General features: G+C 49.2%; 1 protein-coding gene across 9 annotated transcripts in view; it reads left to right on the plus strand.

Moving 5' to 3' along the window:
* The window catches only part of RAP1GAP (RAP1 GTPase activating protein), a 108,204-nt gene that overhangs the window by 64,547 nt on the left and 20,541 nt on the right, over positions 1 to 23,116 (plus strand). For all 9 annotated transcript variants that reach the window (XR_014528752.1, XR_014528753.1, XM_083514660.1 and 6 more), the window contains 12 exons: positions 577 to 615; positions 1,672 to 1,857; positions 8,814 to 8,917; positions 11,062 to 11,140; positions 12,038 to 12,091; positions 13,188 to 13,271; positions 18,199 to 18,299; positions 18,463 to 18,592; positions 18,844 to 18,999; positions 20,093 to 20,164; positions 21,635 to 21,721; positions 21,887 to 22,027. Coding sequence is in view for 7 of the 9 variants with exons in the window: in XM_083514660.1 (XP_083370786.1) it covers positions 577 to 615; positions 1,672 to 1,857; positions 8,814 to 8,917; positions 11,062 to 11,140; positions 12,038 to 12,091; positions 13,188 to 13,271; positions 18,199 to 18,299; positions 18,463 to 18,592; positions 18,844 to 18,999; positions 20,093 to 20,164; positions 21,635 to 21,721; positions 21,887 to 22,027 (1,233 nt within the window). In the remaining 2 variants the exon portion in view is untranslated. The remainder of the gene's footprint in view (positions 1 to 576; positions 616 to 1,671; positions 1,858 to 8,813; positions 8,918 to 11,061; positions 11,141 to 12,037; positions 12,092 to 13,187; positions 13,272 to 18,198; positions 18,300 to 18,462; positions 18,593 to 18,843; positions 19,000 to 20,092; positions 20,165 to 21,634; positions 21,722 to 21,886; positions 22,028 to 23,116) is intronic.

The following is a 23,116-nucleotide window of genomic DNA, read 5'->3' on the forward strand; positions in this document are numbered from 1 at the left end:
TCACCTTCAGGCTTAGAGCCTGCACTGCACAAGGTCCCCCACTGGCAACATCTTCAGGTAGGGCTGCCTGAAATCCTGGAGTGCTGCTGCCAGTCAAGGTAGGCAACACTGGTAGCCAGATGGCCTAGTGGTCATAAGGTACTTTCTTGTTTAAATCAGAAACATGAGGACTAGAATCTTACTTTGTGGGGAGAGATGCTGCCGGCCAGTGTTGGCATTGCTGAGCTAGATGGACCCAAGGTTCTGTCTTGGCATTAAGGCAGCTGCTTATGTAATGGTATCCTGTTCTCCCCACCCCTGCAACCCACACGTACACACACACACATGGCCTGTGACTTTTACTCTAGGTAGAGCACAGCTGGTACCTCATTCTGCCTCATTTCACCTCCAGATCCTTGCGGCAAACCCATGTGGCACAAGTCAAGGTGCCCAGCACCCATCCATGTGGCTAGCAGCCTTTGAGGCTTCCTTCAAATTGTGCAAGGAGCCGTTTCGGTGAATTTTTACACAGACGCGCCCGCCCTGTTTCTCCTTTCCCACAAGTTGGTTAACCCGACTCTACTTTGTGTTTTGCAGACTGAAGAGGACTACATCCCTTATCCCAGCGTCCACGAGGTAAGGAGCAGGCCGTGTCACAGGGAGAGGGTGAGGTTTGTCTTCTGTGGGCTGAGGTGGCTTTTCCACAGGCAGGAGCAGTCTACCTCTGGAAGGGCGATTGCTGGAAGCAAACAGAAATAGGTAAGGAGCTGTCTCCTTCGTACCCGGAAGCATCGAGTTGGAGTTGGCCGCTTCTGGAGAGAGATGTGTTCTACCCAGCTCAGTTTGGCTCGGAGTAGATTTTGAAGGAACGTCCCTACATTAGTGATGGCCCTTGAGTCTACTCTGAGTCATACTGGTGCCGGATGCTGCCCAGTAAGTGGGGCTTTGGTCTGAATCAACGGTAGCTCGCTGTGACTTGTCTGCAAAGCATTTTGAGGATAAAATCACTTGCGTCCACTTGGGATCTTGACTTGGGATCTTGTTGCAGCAGATGAATCTCATGGGGTGTCCAGAGCATAGTCTAGTCCTGTTGTGTTGGATGAAGTGATTAATGCCTCTTTGCGAGAGGAGGTGGTCAAGGAACTCTTCCATCAGCTTCGGCTGGAGGCCCAGCTGTGCCCCTATCTGGACAGGACTTTCTAGGTTAGATTACTGCAAGGTGTTAGACATGAGGCTGCCTCTGAACACCAGAAACTTCAGCTGGTCCAGAAATCAGCGGCCATTTGGCTCACCAGGGCAAGACAGTTTGACAGTATAAGTCTAATCCTGGGCAACTGCACTAGCTGCCAATTAGCTTCTGGTCCCAATTCAAACTGCTTTGAATGGCTCTGCACTGCAATGCCTCTCTCCATATGAAGCAACCCAGACCCTGCAATCATCATCTGAGGCCCTTCTCGGAGCCAGAGGGTGGAAACACAAGAACGGGGCCTTTTCAGTGGTGGCTCCCATTTGCGGAATGCTTTCTCCAGGGAGTTGTGTTGCAAACGGCCCTGTGATCCTCAGATGAAGGGTGGCACAGAAAAGTAATTTTTAAAAATTAAATTAAATAAAGAGGCACTTGAGAGGCAAACCCCCAACAGACCATTCCTGGTTATCTACAGGCACCTCAATCTTCTCTCACCCCTCTTCCAGGTTCTGGGCCGAGAGGGCCCCTTCCCCCTCATCTTGCTGCCCCAGTTTGGGGGCTACTGGATCGAAGGCACCAACCACGAGCTGTCGAGCATCCCTGAGACAGAATTACTCCAGTCCCCGACCTGCAAGGTGAAGTTGGAGAGCAACCACACAGCCCGGCTCTACCGGAAGCACTTCCTGGGCAAGGCAAGTCTGTGCCACCTCTCCAGGTGACGACGCCCTCCCTAACTCCTTATGGTTCCCACCCAATTTCCTTGACAAAATGCCTGAGCAGTTCCGATTGGCCAGTTTCCATTCCGTTCTAAGCTGCACACCATGCATTTAAAGCATGTGACTCCCCACTCCCTGCCCACCAAATAACAACAACAATAACAACAACAACAACAACTTATCCCCCCCCCATCTGGCCTGGCCTCCCCAGCCACTCTGGGCGGCTTCCAACAGAACATTAAAAGCACAGCAGAACATCAAACGTTAAAAACTTCCCTAAACAGGGCTGCCTTCAGATGTCTTCTAAAAGTCAGATAGTTGTTTATTTCCTTGACATCTGATGGGAGGGCGTTCCACAGGGCAGGTGCCACTACCGAGAAGGCCCTCTGCCCGGTTTCCTGCAACCTCACTTCTCGCAGGGAGGGAACCACGAGAAGGCCCTCGGAGCTGGACCTCAGTGTCCGGGCAGAACGATGGAGGTGGAGATGCTCCTTCAGGTATACTGGGCTGAGGCTGTTTAGGGCTTTCAAAATCAACGCCAACACTTTGAATTGTGCTTGGAAATCATATTGTTAAAGATGCTAGGAATTGTAGCCACAATTCACCCTAAGGTCCCAGGGCGGGTTTAATACAATATGAAAAACAATTCAAAGCAACTTGCAATTATAAAACCAAGGGGGCCCTAAATACCATTTGATTGTAAAATAATAATTCAAAGCAGTTTACAAAGAAATTAAAACATTAACATTTTCAGGAAGAACAATTAAAAAAAGATTTAAAACTTTTTCAAAAATTAAAATCAGCAGTATATTAAGAACAAATTAAAACACACATCAACATTCTACGTGGCTGGACAGGCTTTGCCTAAACTAAAAGGTTTTTAGCAGATGTCAAAAAGAGCACAGCGAAGGCGGCTTCCTGGTGTCACCAGGCAGGGAGTTCCAAAGTTTTTGCGCTGTCGTACTGAAAGATTGGGACGTGGGTGGCGCTGTGGGTGAAACCACAGAGCCTAGGACTTGCCGATCAGAAGGTTGGCGGTTCGAATCCCCGCGACGGGGTGAGCTCCCATTGCTCGGTCCCTGCTCCTGCCAACCTAGCAGTTCGAAAGCACGTCAAAGTGCAAGTAGATAAATAGGTACCGCTCCGGTGGGAAGGTAAATGGTGTTTCTGTGCGCTGCTCTGGTTCACCAGAAGTGGCTTAGTCATGCTGGCCACATGACCCAGAAGCTGTACGCCGGCTCCCTCGGCCAGTAAAGCGAGATGAGCGCCACAACCCCAGAGTCAGCCATGACTGGACCTAATGGTCAGGGGTCCCTTTACCTTTACTGAAAGATTGATTCCGGCTTGCAAGCTTCAGTCAGGTGGTCCTCAGCGTGTTTGTGGATTTGTGTCCAAAGACAAGGAGACGGCGCATCCTTTGCATTAAATTATATTGATTTTTAATCATATTTTTATTGCTGCTTTTAGTTTTAGTTTATTTTATTGCGTTGCAACTTAAATTCTGGAATTCAAAATGTTAAATGCAATATATAAGAAATCAAAGGGGCCATTAAAAGCGCAAATGGAAATCCTACAACATTTGGCTCAACGGGTTACAGTTGCTATGACAGGCAGCCGAATTTTTACGTCAAAGCCCTTCACGATTTCCAAGTGGTCTGTGGCCCCTTGGTGTCTGTCCCCAAAGCAGGCAGCATTAGGCGCGCATAGCAATCGGTTAATCTGTGGGAAAAACAAACAATCCAAGCAAAAAATTCATATCAAGGAAAGATAGCCAGTAGCAGAATAAAATAAATTCTTTGATAACCTCTGCATGAACAATCTGACAGCCAGGCGACTGATAAGCGTCAAGGCGGGGAATCTTTACCACCAAATGAATAAGTTAATGCAATACATAAACGTTTCCATAAATTGACCAAAGTCAAGCAGGGAGATTAGATGCAGAGTCCCACTTGGGGGCCAAAACTAGCTGGGTTGTTTTTTGGGGAGGCAGGAGGGGGACACCTCAGCTTGGCATCTGGAACCTTCAGCTAAGGCAGGTGTGGGGAAGCTTTGCTCCTCTGGGTGTTGCCGGACTACAATTCCCATCATCCCTGACCACTGCCTGGCCTTCCCCAGGCCGATGGGAGTATGTCTGGAGGGCCACAGCTTCCCCAGCCTCGAAATAGACCATCACACACCTTCACTGCCCTGGCTGCCTTCCTCGGCACTCTGCCTTCTCCTAATGCTCAGATGGGCAACCTGTGACCCTCAGATGGTACCAGACTCCAGCCCCCATCACCCCTGTTAGCCGTACACCTGGAGGACCAAAAGTTGATCACATCAGAGGTGAGGGTCCTCTTCCTCTTCCTCTTCCTCTTCCTCCTCCTTCTCCATTCCAGTTCCGGTCCCCTTTCCATGTTCTGTTTGCCAACAAATTGTTTTGGAGGGCTTTCAGTGGCAAGCTGGCCGGGGTCATCTTCCTGGCCCAGCAGGTCCGTGGCGACATGGGGGTGAGCTTATGAGGGTTGCCCTCCAAGTGGGAACCCTGCCCTCCTCCTCTGGGCATCGCCAAAGTCCTCTGAGCAGGCTGATTTGCATTTCAACCTGTTGTTTTCCTTCTTTTTTCTTTCCTCTTTGTGGTCCTCGCCAAGCGGGAACTGCTCCGTGTGTGCCAAGGGTGGGGCTCTGTGTTGTGCCAGGGACGGCCTGGGTAGCTTTGTGCCACCCTGGGAGGGCAGAGCGTTTATCGCTCCAATTTCCCCTTTTCCTCCTCTCCACCAGCAAACACAGGTCCCAAAGTTTAAGGCTGATTAGAAAATGCTCACACTGTCGGAGGCAGTAAATACTCCTGGATATAATAAAAATATTATACTACTATTACTACTAGAGGGATGCAGGTGGCGCTGTGGGTTAAACCACAGAGCCTAGGACTTGCCGATCAGAAGGTCGGTGGTTCGAATCCCCGCGACGGCCCCTGCTTCTGCCAACCTAGCAGTTCGAAAGCACGTCAAAGTGGAAGTAGATAAATAGGTACCATTCTGGCGGCGTTTCCGTAAGCTGCTCTGGTTCGCCAGAAGCGGCTTAGTCATGCTGGCCACATGACCCGGCTCCCTCGGCCAATAAAGTGAGATGAACGCCACAACCCCAGAGTTGGCCACAACTGGACCTAATGGTCAGGGGTCCCTTTACCTTTACTCCTACTCCTACTCCTACTACTACTACTACTACTAATAATAATAATAATTTATTATTTATACCCCACCCATCTGGCTGGGCTTCCCCAGCCACTCTGGGTGGCTTCCAACAAAATATTAAAATACAGTAATACATCAAACATTGAAAGCTGGAAACCACAGAAGGGGAGGGGACTCTGGCAGATTCCCTTTGGGGGAAACTGGTTGGCCAATTTGAAAACAGGACGTGGTGGGACTTGGTTGCACCCCCTTTGACCTGATCCAGCAGGCTCGTCTTATGTTCTTGGGAGGTTTAATGGAGTCTCTGAATCCTCTTTCGGGTTTGCTGTGCACCCAGGAAAAATGGCAAGGGGTATAAAGGCAGTGCTTTGTAGGGAAGGTATGGGGGTTCCTTGGGAGGTGGTGGACTCTCCTTCCAGTGTGGTGTAGTGGTTAAGAGCGGTGGACTCGTAATCTGGTGAACCTGGTTCGCGTCTCCGCTCCTCCACATGCAGCTGCTGGGTGACCTTGGGCCAGTCACACTTCTTTGAAATCTCTCAGCCCCACTCACCTCACAGAGTGTTTGTTGTGGGGCAGGAAGGGAAAAGGAGATTGTTAGCTCCTTTGAGACTCCTTCGGGTAGTGGTAAACAGGATATCAAATCCAAACTCCTCTCCTTCCTTCCTTCCTTCCTTCCTTCCTTCCTTCCTTCCTTCCTTCCTTGTTTTTTTTAAAATAAAGTTTTATTAACACTTTTCACAGTGCAACAAAAGACAAACTAATTGCACAAGAAATAATATATATATGTATTTAAAGAAGAGACTAAAAGAAGAAAGTAAAGGTAGAAGAGAGGGGAAATTCAGGATCCTCTCTCAGAAATATATCTTAACTTTTCTCCCATACAGGAAGGGGCGTGTCCTCCCGGTTCTCTCCTGGGGGGGCACCCCTCTCTTTTCACCCTGAGAGATTTCCGCTTACCTGTCTCTCATACAGGGACCTGTTCCTTCTCTTCAGCACCTTAATTTGCATGCAGTTCTTACCCAAATAAAGTGAGAGAAAATATTAAGAGAAGCTGTTATGTACTGAGTGGAACAGGATCCAAAAGGCAGCCATCTGATTGGTCCTAGAACAGTAGGATCCAGGATGCAGCAGTTTGATTGGTCCACAGGAGCCACCCAATCCAGCTCCAGGTGGAAGGGAATCCGCAACCTGATTGGCCTACAGGAGAATCCCGGAATTAGCCAATCACGTGGGGCCCATTGTGTAAATAATGTATATAAAGCAGACATTCTGGGGGAACTTCCATTCCTCCTCACCACTATGAGCTGAATAAAGAGCATGAAATCCACTCTCGACTCCCGAGTATATTTCAGAAACGATAATAGAATACTGAGAGAAAGAGTCGAGTAATAACAACATGGAAACCTTGCTTGGAGGATTTTAAGCAGAGGTTGGGGGGCCACCTTTCAGGAATGCTTTAGTTGTGGTTGCTGCGTTGCAGAGGGTCAGACTAGATGAGCTTTGGGGATCCCTTCCAACTTTACAGTTCTATGGCGCTCTCTTTTCCTCTCACAAAAAACATATAATTCCTCCCTGCCCTGCACCCCTCCTCCAGCTTGCCTTTACACAAATCTGTGTGCTGTTCTTTTTTATTATTATTATTATTATTAGTAGTAGTAGTATTTATTGAATTTCTGGCTGGGGCCTTTTCCATAAAGGGTAACAGAGAGATGGAAAAGTTGCTGAAAGGGGCGACTGAAACAATCAAGGGGAACCCCCCCCCCCATGGGGAAAAGTTTGCAGCTTTCGGGGCTTGTAAGATTAGGGGGAAAGATGGGAGGCACAAAAGGGTGTTTATAACATTATGTGTATTTTCGGGAGCCACCTTATTTCTGTGATGGCAACGTGTGTGTTTGGTTTTTTTTAAATGATATTTATTAAGGTTTCCAAAAAAATACACAAAAAAGTTACATATATAAGAAAAAGAAAAATAGAAAAAATACAAAATACAAAATACAGAATACAGAAAAAATAAAAAAGACTTAAAAAACAAATCAATCTTTCCTTGCCTTACATTTCATTTACTTGTTTCCCTGACCTCCTCACGCCTCCCTTTTTTGTATTCCAGTTCAGTTAATTAATTCAGCAATTCCTTTCCCTCTTTGTTTTTATCTTAATCCTTTAACTTAATATATTACAGCTTTAGGTTCTCACTTGTTAACAATCCATTTTTACATACACCTTTATAACATTGCTGCTAAAACCGCAACGTGTGTGTGTTTTTAAGCTGCTTTTCATATTGCATTTTAATTGCGGCGATTGTTCTCGTTCCACGTGGGGTAAAGAAAGTGGGAGCTGTTCTCCCCCTCCCAAACCACCAGGACCCTGTGGCCCCATTAACTGAAAGCTGGAAGATGCTGGCGAGACCAAAAGAGGATCTCCTCTTTTTGTGCTGGTTTTGAACTGTGAAACTCGGAGCCGCAGGACAGGCGCCAACTCCTGGGCGGACAGATTTAAGGGAGAAAAATTTGCCTCTCTCACATGGAGCCTCCGAGTTCAGGAGCAGTCTACCAGCTGCTAAGGGGAAAGACAGCAAGGGGAGGCTTCCTGCTTTGTCGGCTTTCCCAGAGAGCATCTGGTTGGCTAATAATAATAATAATAATAATAATAATAAATAATAATAATAATTTATTATTTATACCCCGCCCATCGGGCTGAGTTTCCCCAGCCACTCTGGGCGGCTTCTAATCAAGTGTTAAAAACAATACAGCATTAAACATTAAAAACTTCCCTAAACAGGGCTGCCTTCAGATGTCTTTTAAAGAGAAGATAGCTGCTTATTTCCTTCACATATGAAAGGAGGGCGTTCCACAGGGCGGGCACCACTACCGAGAAGGCCCTCTGTCTGGTTCCCTGTAACATCACTTCTCGCAATGAGGGAACCGCCAGAAGGCCCTCAGTGCTGGACCTCAGTGTCTGGGCAGAACGATGGGGGTGGAGACGCTCCTTCAGGCATACAGGACCGAGGCCGTTTAGGGCTTTAAAGGTCAGCACCAACACTTTGAATTATGCTCGGAAATGTACTGGGAGCCAATGCAGATCTCTCAGGACTAGTGTTATATGGTCCCAGTGGCCACTCCCAGTCACCAGTCTAGCTGCTGCATTCTGGATTAATTGCAGTTTCCGGCTCACCTTCAAAGGTAGCCCCACATAGAGTGCATTGCAGTAGTCCATGCAGGAGATAACTAGAGCATGCACCACTCTGGCGAGACAGTGTGCGGGCAGGTAGGGTCTCATCCTGTGTACCAGATGGAGCTGGTAGACAGCTGCCCTGGACACAGAATTAACTTGCCTCCATGGATAGCTGTGAGTCCAAAATGACTCCCAGGCTGTGCACCTGGTCCTTCAGGGGCACAGTTACCCCATTCAGGACCAGGGAGTCCCCCCCACCTGCCCGCCCCCTGTCACCCCAAAACAGTACTTCTGTCTTGTCAGGATTCAACCTCAATCTGTTAGCCACCATCCAACCTCCAACCACCTCCAGGCACTCACACAGGACCTTCACCGCCTTCACTGGTTCCGATTTAAAAGAGAGGTAGAGCTGGGTATCATCTGCATACTGATGAACACCCAGACCAAACCCCCTGATGATCTCTCCCGGCAGCTTCATATAGATGTTAAAAAGCATGGGGGAGAGGACGGAACCCTGAGGCACCACGGAGCTGGGAGTTTTTTCCTCCATTCTTATATTCACCTTTTTCCTCCCCACCGCCAACCCAGGAGCACTTTAACTACTACTCTGTGGACACGGCGTTGGGGCACCTCGTCTTCTCCCTCAAGTACGACGTGATTGGAGATCAGGAACACCTGCGCTTGCTCCTGCGGTGAGTGGGAATAGAGGGGGAGCTGCGAGGGCAGGAAAACCCAAGTCTTGAAACCCAGGGCAGCTGTTGCTTCCACTGAGAACTGAGCTCAATGGACTAAGGGCAGCTCAGCGCCAGGCAGCTCCCTGTTTAACTCTGAACTTCATTCCGAATCTTGAGGGCTAAAATTTTTTTTTTAAAGTGTGTTATCTCTTTCTCTCTCTCTCTCTTTGTTTCTTTCTGGTGAAACTCACTGGGAAAATAAGAAATTTAGATAACAAATCTTTTTATAAAAGAACGGAAATGGTTGATTTAACAAACAAGCTGGAAACAGATAAGAACATTGGCAGGAAGTATTTACCACAAAATGGGAAGTCTTTAAAATGTATTTGAAAAACAGCAATGGCAGTTTGAAGTCTGTAGTGGCATTTGAGTAACTTTGGTAGGAGTTTTAAATCTGACGGAAAACCTAGGATAGAATAAATAACATTAAAGCCAAAATATGCTATAATAATGGCAGTGAATAACGGATGAAAAATAGAAGTAAGGAGTAGATGGGAAGTCAGCTATATAAGAAAAAGTCATTTTTATGTTAAATGTATTGTGAGTAATATTTAATGTATTGATGTTGATGTTGTTGTTGTTGTTGTTTTTATTTTTATTTTCTTCTTTTTTTAGTTGTTAGGAGGTGATGGATATTTGTGTATCTTATTTTCTTTTTGTATGTGGTGTATTAAAATGAAATAAAAACTTTTAAAAGAAAGAAAGAAAAGAAAAGAACATTGGCAGGATTATTGTAATAACCTGCAGCTTTTCAGAAGAGTATACATTTAAAGTAGATGGATAAATGAGCAAATTAAGTTAATGTGGAGATGCGGAAGATAATTAAAAATAAATTGAAGGAACCGCAGAAAGAGTGGGGAGGTAGTCAGGTTTTGAAATGTTAAATTGATTGCAAAATTAGTGAAATGTATAAACTTGAAAAGTATATTTAAAAAAATGAAATGAAAAAATAAAATAAAAATCCCCAACTGGCAACTTCTTCTGGTAGGTCTGGGAATTTCCTCTACCTGAAATATGATGCTCTTCGCCATAATGGCTTCTGAATCTCACTTGCTGGAAACCACAGGATGGCAGAGTTCGGTCTTGTGTTTGAATCCTGACTGCTGGTTTCTGATAATGGGCATCTGGTTGGTCACTGTCTGAATAGGAGGCTGGACTGGATAATTCTGAGCCAGGGGTCGGCAAGCTAAGGCCCATGGGCCAGAAGCAGCCCATGGAGGCCGTTTAACCGGCCCCCGAACCGAGCTGCCTGCTCGGTGAGTCCCTGCATGCTGCGCTAGACCAGTGCAGCACGGCATGGGGACTCTCTTCCGCGGCTCCAGAAATTGTTTCTGCGCATGCCCAGACACCGGAAATCATGTCTGTGCATGTCCGGGGCACCGGAAATCGCTTCTGCGCATGCCCAGATGCCGAAAATTGTGCCTGTGCAGAAGCAATTTTTGGCGTCTGGGCATGCGCAGAAGCGATTTCCGGCCCGGTCCACGGAGGATCTCTGCGGGAGTGATCTGGCCATAGCTGTCAACTTTTCCCTTTTCTTAAGAGGAATCCTATTCAGAATACAGTGGTACCTCTAGATGCAAACGGGATCCCTTCTGGAGCCCCGTTCGCATCTCGAAGCAACGTAACCCGTGTCTGCGGGTCACATTTCAGCGCTTCTGCGCATGCACATGACGTCATTTTGAGCGTCTGCACATGCGCAAGCGGCGAAACCCGGAAGTAACGCACTCCATTACTTCCGGGTTCCCGCGGAGCGCAACTCGAACGTGCTCATCCCGAAGCACATTCAACCCGAGGTATGACTGTAAGGGAATTTCCCTTTACAAATGGGAAATGTTGACAGCTATGGATCTGTCCCATGCCCAGTAAGCCTTGCTGACCCCTGTTCCTAAGCCTAGAGAGCTGTTCCCAGTACGTGAAGACAGCACTGTACTGCACTAGATCAGTGTTTCTCAAACTTGGGTCTCCAGCTGCTAGGGAACTTGTCACTAATGCTGGAGCGAGGCAGAAGGGGGAATTCCCCCTCTCTTCCCTTGATCTTTTCTCGGGGGGTGGGATCTTCTGCCTTGGCTTCCTCCCATCTCCTCTGCCCTCTTCCCCCGCAGGACGAAATGTCGGACTTACCATGACGTCATCCCCATCTCCTGCCTGACTGAGTTCCCCAACGTTGTCCAGATGGCAAAGGCAAGTATTGGGGGTGGGGGTGGAAAGGGTGCGATGGGGGGGAGCGAAATGCCCTCGGACCCTTGCCTTGCAAAAGCACTGGTGGTGCGACCCATGGGTGGGCAAACTAAGGTCCACGGGCTGGATCAGGCCCAATTGCCTTCTGGATCTGGCCCGCGGGTGGTCCAGAAATCGCTGCGTGGATCGCAAGCATGCACATTCTTTGCCTCTCCCTCCTGTGGCGGCGCCTCCCTCCCTCCTCCTGGCTTCTCCCCGCCCTGCCTAGAGGAGGAAGGGGGCTGGGCCTTGTTGGTGCCAGCAGCAGCAGCGATCAAGCGGCTGCCATTTTAAGCAGCCCCTCTCCGGAGCCCTTTAGTGCACCGCTCATTGTCCCGCCGCCAGCCCCCGCCACTCGCAAGACACAGGTAAGCAGCTACCAGGGCTTGTGGTGCTCTCGCATCTCTCCCCCCCCCAAATAAAATAGTCGAACCCCCCACAACGTCTGAGGGACAGTGGACCGGCTCCCCGCTGAAAAAGTTTGCTGACCCCTGCTGTGACCTGTCAGTCAAGGCAGAGACCCACCCCCCAGGCTTGTGGCTGGACCATTGACGGATTCAGCCTGACAGGAAGGGTGATTCGGAGGGGGGCGACAGTGGGGAACTGCAATCTCTCACACACCCATCAGTTATTGCGGCACCACAATGGCAGAAGCGGCACCTGTTGGACTTCTTCTCTGCCCCAGAACTGAAAATGGCTGTTCTGTTAGCAGAACGGCGGCAGCAGTGGGCTGGGTGGAATTTCCTCTTGTGCCTGTGCAAGGGGAACCAGTTCCTTTTGTGATCCTCGATTCGTAGAATCGTAGCGTTGGGTCCAACCCCTTGCGATGTCTTAGTGTCTATACGTCTCTCTTGGCTGCAGTTGGTGTGCGAGGACGTCAACGTTGATCGCTTTTACCCCGTGCTGTACCCAAAGGTAGGAGCAGGGAGGGAACTCCCTGAAATATGGGTATTTATTCGGTTTCTTGGACGCCTTCTCCTGAAAATCAGTCTTGAGGTAGTACTCAACAACCTGGATGCAGTCTTAAGGGAAGGCTAAAGCATTTTATAGTATTCGGAATTTACTGATCTGATATAAAAGCTCTGTGGCTGCCTCAGAGTTAATTTATAATAAATGTCTCAGGACTGCAATACCTCAAGGACCACCTCTCTCCATATGAACCTACTCAGACCCTGAGAACAAGAGGTCCAGAGGGTGGCAGCGCAAGAACAGGGCCTTTTCTGTGGTGGCACCCCATTTGTAGAATGCTCTTTCCAGGGAGGCTCACCGGACACCTTCATTGCATATATTTAGGCACCAGGCAAAACCGTTCCTCTTTAACCAGGCCTCTGGCTGGCTGGCATCTAATGCCCTTTTAAAATATGTTTTGGAGGGGGGGGTTAATGGGTTCTCTTCGTTTTTGTTTTTATTGCGTATTTTGTATTTTATATTTCCTCAGGAGGTCCATGCCTCACAATCTTTCCATCATATATATATATATATGCAGAAAATATTAAAAATAAATTTGTGGAACCACAGAAAGAGCAGGAAGGAAGTCAAGTTTTGAAATGTTAAAATGACTGTAAAGTTATTGAAATGTATAAAACTGAAAACCAGAATTTTAAATTTTCCTTCTCCTCTCTCCTTCCTGCTCTGCAGCTTCAGAAGAACGCTGGGTGAAGTGTTTTCTATAAAAAGCAGCATATTCTTACCTAATAAAATACTTCAGCCAGCTTTTCTGAAGCTGAAGAGCAAGCATGAAGGAGAGAGGAGAAGGCAAATTTAAAAGCCAAGGAAGAAACACAAAGGAACTTTTGGTGGGGGTGAGATGTGTCGGGAGCCAGAGGCAATGGGGTTTCCTGTGGCCCCCATGTTTCGGGGTCCCCTCCATGTGTGCTGCAGCAGGATCTGGGGGAATCCCTAGTTCCCAGGGAATGTTTGCACCAGGTAGATGTACTTGACACCTGAGGCTCCGCTAGCTGAACTCACCAGTTTTTTCCCTCTACCCCCCCCCCCGCCAACCCACCTCCAGGCCTCTCGACTCATCGTGACCTTTGATGAACACGTCATCAGCAATAACTTCAAGTTCGGTGTCATCTACCAGAAGCTGGGCCAGGTGAGTACCCTGGCTTCTTTCCAGGGAGGCAGGTGAGATCGGGGGGGCGGGGGGGGGGAGAGAAATACCCAGGAGGTCCTGGACCAGAGGAAGGCACTTTCTTTGAGGAGGAAGCAGTGGCAGGAAGTCACCAGAACAGACCTGCAGCTGAATCATCCCAAAGGGGACCCATATAGTCTAGCATCCTTCCCTCGCAGTGGCCGGCCAGATGCGGCAAACGGAATCCTGCAAGGAAAATAATAATAATAATAATAATAATAATAATAATAATAATAATAATAATAATAATTTATTTATACCCTGCCCATCTGGCTGCGTTTCCCCAGCCACTCTGGGCGGCTTCCAACAGAACACTAAAAGACAATAAACCTATTAAACATTAAAAGCTTCCCTAAACAGGGCTGCCTTCAGATGTCTTCTAAAAGTCTGGTAGTTGTTGTTCTCTTTGACATCTGGTGGGAGGGCGTTCCACAGGGCGGGCGCCACTACCGAGAAGGCCTTCTGCCTGGTTCCCTGTAACTTGGCTTCTTGCAGTGAGGGAACCGCCAGAAGGCCCTCGGCGCTGGACCTCAATGTCCGGGCAGAACGATGGGGGTGGAGACGCTCCTTCAGGATGACCCACGCGCAGCAGCCCTCTCTCCTCCTGTGGCTTCCAGCAACTAGCATCTGGAAGCTTCGCTGCAGAGCATAGTCCTTTACTCAGAAACATGGAGGCTGGAATTTTACTTTCTTTTGTTTGGAAGTCCCTATAGCTTAGTGGCAGAGCATCCGTCCTGCCTGCGGAAGGTCTCAGGTTTGGTCCTGCAATTCCTGCTTTGCATGGGGTCAGACTAGACGGCTCCTTGGGGTCCGTTCTCTCCCTTTCTTTTTTAAAAAAGTGCTTTTTTGTAATCATTTTCAGGACGTTTGACTTCCAAAACGTTCACATTCCGAGCCGCAGCTTCCGATTGGCTGAATGCTAGGCTTTTTTTTGCAGATCGGAAGCCGCATTGGATATTTGGGTTTTGAGGAACGTTTGAAAACTGGAACACTTACCGTATTTTTCGCCCTATAGGACGCACTTTTCCCCCTCCAAAATGAAGGGGAAATCTGGGTGTGTCCTATGGGGCGAATGCAGGCTTTTGCTGAAGCTTGGAGAGCGAGAGGGGTCGGTGCGCACCGACCCATCTCGCTCTCCAGGCTTCAGGAAGACATCAGCAGCCTAGGCAGCCCTGCGGGAGGTGCCGCAGGGATGTCTAGGCTGCGGATAGCAGCCTGCTGCCCAGCGCGAGGGGCGCCCTGAAGCAGAGCGCACCTCGCGCGGGGCAGACATCGGCCAGCCCCACAAGCTTGGGGGACAGCGCCGCCATCCCGCTGTTCCTCGACCTGGTTCTGTTTCCCCGACCTGCTTTTGGGGGGGAAATAAAGGGAAATTTTTTCCCCTTTATTTCCCCCCAAAAAAACTAGGTGAGTCCTATGGGACGGAGCGTCCTATGGGACGAAAAATACGGTACTTCTTCTTTTTCCCAAAAAATTATTGATTTTCCAAAATTTATAAACAAACAAACATAAATCCTAACTGTAATTATTCCACTCTTAATAACATTGTTACGTGACTTCCTCGAACCCCGCTGGCTGAGTTTCAATATATATCATTGTAACAGTTTTCCAAAAATTTCTCATAAAGTTTACTTAATCAATTAATGTCTTTCTTTCTTTTCATATTAAATTTAAACATGGTATTCTGTAACACCGCATATTTAAATCCTAAGCCTATCTGGTGTTTGCAAGTATTTCTATTTAAATTATCCTAGCATATTTAACTAAATAGTCTTTAAATTTCCTCCATTCCTCCTGGTACTGCTCCTCCTTCTGGTCGCAGACTCTTCCGGTCAGGTCGGCTAGCTCCGAAAAGTCCATCATCTTCATCTGCCATTCCTCCACTGTCGGCACTTCTTGTATTTTCCAATTCTTGGCTAACAAAATTCTAGCTGCAGTTGTGGCATACAAAAACAGTCTAACATCTTTCTCGGGCAATTCCAAACCTGTTATTCCAAGAAGAAAGGCCTCTGGTTTCTTAATAAATGTATATTTAAACATTTTTTTCAATTCATTATAAATCTTCTCCCAGAAGTCTTTCACCTTGGGGCAGGTCCACCACATCTGATAAAAGGTACCTTCTTTTTCTTGACATTTCCAACATAGATTATCAGTATTGTGATACGGAACACTCAGTGGCGTAGCATGGGGGGTGCAGGGGGGGCCGGCCGCACCGGGCGCAACATCTGGGGGTTAGGGTTAGGGGGCGCAAATCCACGGGTTAGGGGGCGCAAATTACTTGCCTTGCCCCGGGTGCTGACAACCCACGCTACGCCACTGCCTGCCTGTTGGGTTTGCTGGCTGGAGGGAGCCACTCTGCACCAGTATTGGAGACCCCCCCTTCTTCTCCCCCTGAACAAACAGCAATACCTCTGTGCTGCTTCAGGGATGCCAGATTCCTCCCCATTCACCTCCCCCCCCCCACCTGTGGCTCCTCCACACCTGAGAAATCAGCTTGGAGAAGGGGAGGGGTACCCCCCCCCCACACACACAGCTGCCTCCCCCTTCCAGAGCAGGCAGGAGGGCCTTTTCTTAAAAAGCTGAGCTAAATTGAGTGCTCCCGTGCCTCCTGCGCAGCTTTTATCTTGAGGAAGTCATGACAAAAGCTCTGATCCTTTGGGGTGGGGTAAAAAGGCGCAGTCAATTGACAAGTGATTCTCAGGGGATGAAAAGGGATAATGGGGAGGGAGGGAGAGAGACACCATGATCCAGGTTTCACAAAGCCACCCACCAGCTTCTCTATTTAAAATGTTTGCATTTTAAGCCTGTTAAAATGTATGATTTTGCCAGGTGGCAGGAGCTCCATCTAGTGGCCCAGATTGGGATCGTGACCTCTTGAAACTAATGGACTGAAGCCGTTTCCCCTGATATAGACACACGTTTTTGCAAGACATTTCCCCCCAGATTTTTGCTTGCTATTTTTTTTTCACTGGTACATGCATTTTATGTCCACTTTCTCCTAATAACCTATATTTTCGCACCCAACAATTTTATCCCACCCCCCTCTCGGAGAGCTGCGTTGCAAAATTTAGAGAAGTGCAAGCTTCAAAGGATAGCTGAGTTTGGCATTATTCTTTCAGAGCATAAACTGCCCCTGCTTGGTCTATACAGTGGTACCTCGGGTTAAGTACTTAATTCGTTCCAGAGGTCCGTTCTTAACCTGAAACTGCTCTTAACCTGAAGCACCACTTTAGCTAATGGGGCCTCCTGCTGCTGCCGTGCCGCCGGAGCATGGTTTCTGTTCTCATCCTGAAGCGAAGTTCTTAACCTGAAGCACTATTTCTGGGTTAGCGGAGTCTGTAACCTGAAGCGTATGTAACCCAAGGTACCACTGTAGATTATTCGACTTCTCAGCCCCCCTCAAAAGGGTGCAGCGCCCACAGATTCAAACCCAATGAATTACAACTGGCATGACTTCAGATTTGTGGGGTTTTCCTGCAACCGTGAGACCTACCAACCAGAAAATGAAATGAAACGACAGAGTGTCTTGAACAATCTGGGCATGGGGTTTTTGTTTCCCATTCCAGAGCAGAACTTGAACTGGCCGTTCGGTCGCACTCGCAGGCTGCATTCTTCATCTCAGCACCCCGGCTTGAAACTTGTAGGCAGGGTGGGGGTGGAGAAGGAGACTTGTGTTGCTGTTGCGACCTAGTTGGGAGCCTGTGAGAATAGCCCTCCTGCAGATCCCGCAAGATCTACCAGTTGATCTACTTTCTGCCCACTCCTGAAGAGAGATTGCAGCCTGATACTTTTCTCATTAATATATCTATTTCTATAATTCAGGGGTCAGCAAACTTTTTCAGCGGGGGGCCGGTCCACTGTCCCTCAGACCTTGTGTGGGGGCTGGACTATATTTTTTGGGGGGGGGGATGAATGAATTCCTATGCCCCACAAATAACCCAGAGATGCATTTTAAATAAAAGGACACATTCTACTCATGTAAAAACATGCTGATTCCCGGACTGTCCACTGGCCGGATTGAGAAGGTGATTGGGCCAGATCTGGCCCCCAGGCCTTAGTTTGCCTACCCGTGGTCTATATCATCTCTCTCTAAACTAAACCAAAGTAAACTAAAACTGAAGCACGTTCTTCTCCCTAAAAGCAAAAATGGTCCCTCCCCCCCCCCCCAATATGGATGGCTTTAGAAGACGATTGGTCAAATTCATGGAGGGGAGAGGGCTATCGCTGCAATGCTTTTGAATCCCAGTTCTGGAAACCACAGAACGGGAGAGAGCACTTGTGCTTGGGTCCCATTTCATTTTTTTTTAAATAAAATATTTATTAAAGTTTCAGAAAAAGGAATTACATAAAAACAAGAAATACAAAAGTAAAAGACAAAAATAAAAATACAGAACAAAACAAAAAAAAATTACACTTACAGAAAAAAAGGAAAAAAATAAAAATAAAAAATCAACCTTTCCATCATATCTTACATTCATATCCTTGTTTCCCTGACCACCTCATACCTCCCTTTTTTGTGTTCCAATGCAATTAATTAATTCAGCAATTTCTTTCCCTCCTTATTATCCTGATCTTTGATCTTAATATATTATAACATTAAATACTTACCTGGCAGGGGAGACACCTTGAGCTTGGGTCCCATTTCAGTAGCTGCTTGACCACCTGAGGACAGGATCCTGGAGCCCCCATTGGCCGAACCCAACTAACGCAGGAGTCTTCTTAAGTTAACTGGGATGCTAAGCTCTTACCTCTGGCCGGTCCTTTCCCTTTCAAGATGGTCCGGGTTAGGGATGCACAGAGACCTCTCCTCCCCCCACCCCCCACCGTGGCTGAAAGCCAAGCCCTCTTTTTGAGCATCAACACACATAACTCTGCCTCTTCTCTGCAGACTTCAGAAGAGGAGCTCTTCAGCACCACGGAGGAGAGCCCAGCGTTCGTCGAATTCCTTGAATTCTTGGGCCAGAAAGTCAAGTTGCAGGAATTCAAGGGGTGAGTAGAATCGGGACAGAGGTAGAATGGGGGGCTCCTCTGCCCCCCCCCCCGAGACCCAGCTGCATGCCAGGGAGGAGGGGCACAGTTGTTTTTTGCTCCTAAAAACGCTCAAAGCTGTTGGCAGCACAGGCCTCAAACTGTGTCTTTCTGTGGAGTGCAGGTTTCGGGGTGGCCTCGACGTGACCCACGGGCAGACAGGGACAGAGTCGGTCTACTACAACTTCCGAAACAAGGAGATCATGTTCCACGTCTCCACCAAGCTGCCCTACACGGAGGGGGATACCCAGCAGGTAGGGACGCGGCTGCGATGGCGCAGGAAAGCGCAGCCAGGAGGGCAGAGGAAAGGCGTAGCCGGCAGGGCACCGGTGGAAGCACCGCCTTACAAGCTGCTGGAGCTCACAGCTTGCCTGGACTTGGTTGCCTCCTGGCCTGAAACCCCCTTTGTGTGTGTGTGTTTTCCCTCTTCCCCCACCTCCCGGGTGAGCAAAAGCGAGTGGGACTGAAACAATGACCCTCTCCTCTCCTCTCCTCCTGCTCATAGCTGCAGAGGAAACGGCACATCGGGAACGACATCGTGGCCATCATCTTCCAGGACGAGAACACGCCCTTCGTCCCAGACATGATCGCCTCCAACTTTCTGCACGCCTACATTGTCGTTCAGGCCGAGAATCCCTGTACGGAGAACACACTCTACAAGGTGGCTGGGCTTTTCTTGGAGTCAGTTAGCTCCGGGTGCCGGAACCTGGAATGCCGATGGGTGGTTGGGGGGACTTTACTATTATTACCATTAGCATTATTGATTCAATTGATTGCCCACCTTCCACCAGCGGGTACCGTATTTTTCGCTCTATAAGATGCACCAGACCATAAGACACACCTAGTTTTTGGAGGAGGAAAACAAGAAAAAAAATATTCTGAATCCCAGGAGCCAGAACAGCAAGAGGGATCTGGCTTCTGGGATAGCCTCTTGCTGTTCTGGCTTCTGGGACAGCCATGGGAAGCCTCTCCCAGGCAGCAGGATGAAGGCTCCCCCTGCCCGGAAGAGGCTGCGTGTGGCTAAGCTGCCCTCTGTCCCTTCCCCCACCTCCCGCAAAAGCCAGCCAAGGGCCGTGCGCTCTTTAAAGGGAGCGCGGCTCTTGGGGGCTTTTCTGGGAGGTGGGGGATAGCCAGGGATAGCCGTGCGAAGCCTCCGCAGGGCAGTGGGATGAAGGCTCCCCGCTGCCCTGCGGAGGCTTCCTGCGGCTAAGCCAGAAGCTAGAACAGCGAGAGGGAATGCTGCGCAGCGCTCCCTCTCGCTGTTCTGGCTTCTGGGATAGCCGTGCAGCCTGCGTTCGCTCCATAAGATGCACACACATTTCCCCTGACTTTTTAGGAGGGGAAAAGTGTGTCTTATAGAGCGAAAAATACGGTAATTGACAATTAAAAACTGAAAACAGTTAAAGCAGGCTACAGTCGCAGAAAGAGGGTGGGCCCTATAAACACCCAGGGCTGTCAGAGGCCAGAGGAAAAGGGTGTGTTGTACAGTGAAGGTGCCCGGCGGACCTCTCTGGGGTGGGAGTTGCACAACATAGGGGGTGCTGGCTTAGAGAAGGCTCTGCCTCAGGCCGCCACCACCCAAACTTCAGAGGGAGGTGGAGCGACAAAAGGGGGACCCCGCCATGGTCCATCAACTTCATTTTCTATTCTTCTCTGGGAGGGACTTTATCTTCTTTCCATCTCTGGATAACTTCTAGGCAGCTTCTGGAGCTTCCTGGTTGCATCTCTCTCTCTCTCCCCCTCTTTCTCTCCAGGTCTCTGTCACTGCCCGGGACGACGTGCCTTTCTTCGGACCTCCATTGCCCAACCCGGCCGTTTTCCGAAAGGTGAGTTTTCCTGCAGCCGACCAGCTGGGCTTCGACGCTCCTTCCTCCTTCATCTCTAGGCTCTCTTGGTGTCAAGGAAGGTGAAGGAAATTGGGGGTACCTCCCTCTACCCCCTGTGAGCATCATCTGCCACTGCCTGTGAATGAGACACAGCTGGGTCTCTCCAGACCTCCACCCAACCTGGCCAATCAAGCCTTGGAAGAGGAATCATGTGCAACCACGGCCAATGTACTGAGCCTGGTGCATTCATGACATACCCTCTTCAGTCTGAGATTGTAATTTAATTAGCACATGCAAAATGACCCAGGTTAATTTTATCCAGGGTTATCAGGAGTTGCTTGCAACTTAAAACCTAGGCATAGAGAGAGAGGTGTTATGTCTGAATCAGGCCAGAGTGTTTTTCCACGCAGTGTTTTCCAGTTTGGTATTTTCTATCTAAGGGATTAATTTAGGTTGGGATTCAAATGAGTTTTTGTATTCATGGAACAAGATTCTCCACTCCGTTTGTACAGTGGCAGAGGAACTCTCTCCAGCACCCGGGGCGGGATGCCGAGGGGCGGGGCGAATTGCCCGGTGGTGCCCGCGCGACATCCATACGGACTGTGCACGTGCGGCAGCCCATACAAACTGTGCACATGCCCTCGATGGCTCTACAGCTGAGGGGAGGCAGCAGGCCATCTTGTCACACACACCCCAGAGTGGTACCCAGGGCAGACCACCCCCTCGGCTCCCCTATTCATACGCCCCTTCTTTGTGTGTTGCCAGAAGCCCTAACTCTGCTCTGGCGCATAGGGAGAATTTCCAGAGCAGGTTTATGGGGTACAGTGAGAAAAGAGGGAGGGAAAGCCCTATTTTTGGGGGGGTATTATTGGGTTGCTTTTGTTTTTATTATGTATTTTATGTTTTTATATTGTGCTTTTATGTTGTAACCACCCTGCTCTGGAAATTCTCCCTGAGACCTGCAGGTGTAGGGTGTAGGGTGGCATACACATTTAATAAATCATCACCATCATCAGCAGTGGGTCATCATTTGCCTTTACCTGTCGTCAGGGAAGGGGCCATAGCTTGGTTGCAGGAATACTTCCTTTGCCTTTGCGGAAGGTCTATGGCATGGGTAGGCAAACTAAGGCCTGGGGGGTTGGATCCGGTCCAATCGCCTTCTAAATCCGGCCCGTGGGAGAATCTATCCTTTTATTTCAAATGCATCTCTGGGTTATTTGTGGGGCCTGCCTGGTGTTTTTACATGAGTAGAAGGTGTGCTTTTATTTCAAATGCATCTCTGGCTTACTTGTGGGGCATAGGGATTCGCTCATATTTTTTTTCCAAAATATAATCCGCCCCCCCCCCACGAGGTCTGAGGGACAGTGGACCGGCCCCCCGCTGAAAAAGTTTGCTGACCTGGTCTATGGGCTCAGTCAGGGATGGCGGGAGTTGCGTTCCATTTCCCATCTTCCCGTTTTCCTTGCTCAGGGCCCCGACTTCCAAGAATTCCTCCTGACGAAGCTGATTAACGCCGAGTACGCCTGCTACAAGGCGGAGAAGTTTGCCAAACTGGAGGTGAGGAGCTGCTCAGCTGGCAGGGGTTCCACTGCTTCCTGCCAACTTCCGGGTGGGGGCGGGATCGGGCTAGTCTACACCTCCCCGCCCGCCTCTCCTCCAAGCTTTCCCCATCCCTCTCTCCGACCAGCCCTAAACCCCACCCCGGTTCCCTCCCGGCTGCAGGAGCGGACACGAACAGCTCTGTTGGAGACCCTCTACGAGGAGCTACACCTCAACAGCCAGTCCATGATGGGCCTTGGGGGAGATGAGGACAAGATGGAGAACGGCAGCGGGAGCAGCGGGGGCTTCTTCGAGTCCTTCAAGGTGGGTGCGTGTGAGCAGGGGCCGTCCGTGAGGTAGATGCCTCAGGTGGTGGAATCCAAGGAGTGGCTCTGTGGGCCTCCCCCCCCCCCCGAGAAGAAGCGGCTGCATCAGCTTCTATGTCTGGCAAGACGCCACAAAGGTCCCTCCTCTAGAGAGATCTTGCCGGAAGCCGCAGCTAAATGAAGCTCAGCGGAGGCGGCAAGGGGTGTGCGCATGGCGCATGGCACACGCACAGAGCAGCACTTTACCATGTTGCCCCAAGCTGTGAGACAGGATGCGTCACCCCCACCTGTGCGAGAGAGGTGTGGGGAGCAGGTGACATCAGCCAGGGTTGAGAGGCCTCGTTTGGGGCACGGGGATTTCCGCACATGGTCGCTGGCTTTGGCCGGCGGTTCCCAAAATTTTGGGGGCCCCCACTGCCCCCTTGGTTCCATAAGTACGTCCCTATAACCTTCTACCCCATCAGAAGCATTACGATAAAATCCAATACAGTCGTACCTCGGCTCCCGAACGCCTTGGGAGTTGAGCGTTTTGGCTCCTGAACGATTGAAAACTGGAAGTGAGCGTTCCGGTTTTTGAACGTTCTTTCGGAAGCCAGATGTCTGATGGGGCTTCCGATTGGCTGCAGGAGCTTCCTGCAGCCAATCCGAAGCCGCGCTTTGGAAGTTGAATGTTTCGGAAGTCGAATGGACTTCCGGAATGGATTCTGTTCAACTTCCGAGGTACAAGTGTACAGTGATGGTTGACTGCATGTGTTTTCATAATCCAGCTATTTGAGTTGATTAATTCAATGCAACCGATCACCTGGTTCCTGTCATACTAGATATTGCACAAGAAATATTTTTGCGCGTTCTTGCTAACCCAGACAAAAGGGCAAAAGAAATTTGTAGCATGAAATTATTGCACGTCAAAGTGCAAGTAGATAAATAGTACCGCTCCGGCGGGAAGGTAAACGGTATTTTCATGCACTGCTCTGGTTCGCCAGAAGCGGCTTAGTCATGCTGGCCACATGACCCGGAAGCTGTACACCGGCTCCCTCGGCCAATAAAACGAGATGAGTGCCACAACCCCAGAGTCGTCTGTGACTGG

This window comes from Podarcis liolepis (genome assembly GCF_965112155.1).
Source record: "Podarcis liolepis genome assembly, chromosome: 7".
Taxonomy (NCBI): Eukaryota; Metazoa; Chordata; class Lepidosauria; order Squamata; family Lacertidae; genus Podarcis; species Podarcis liolepis.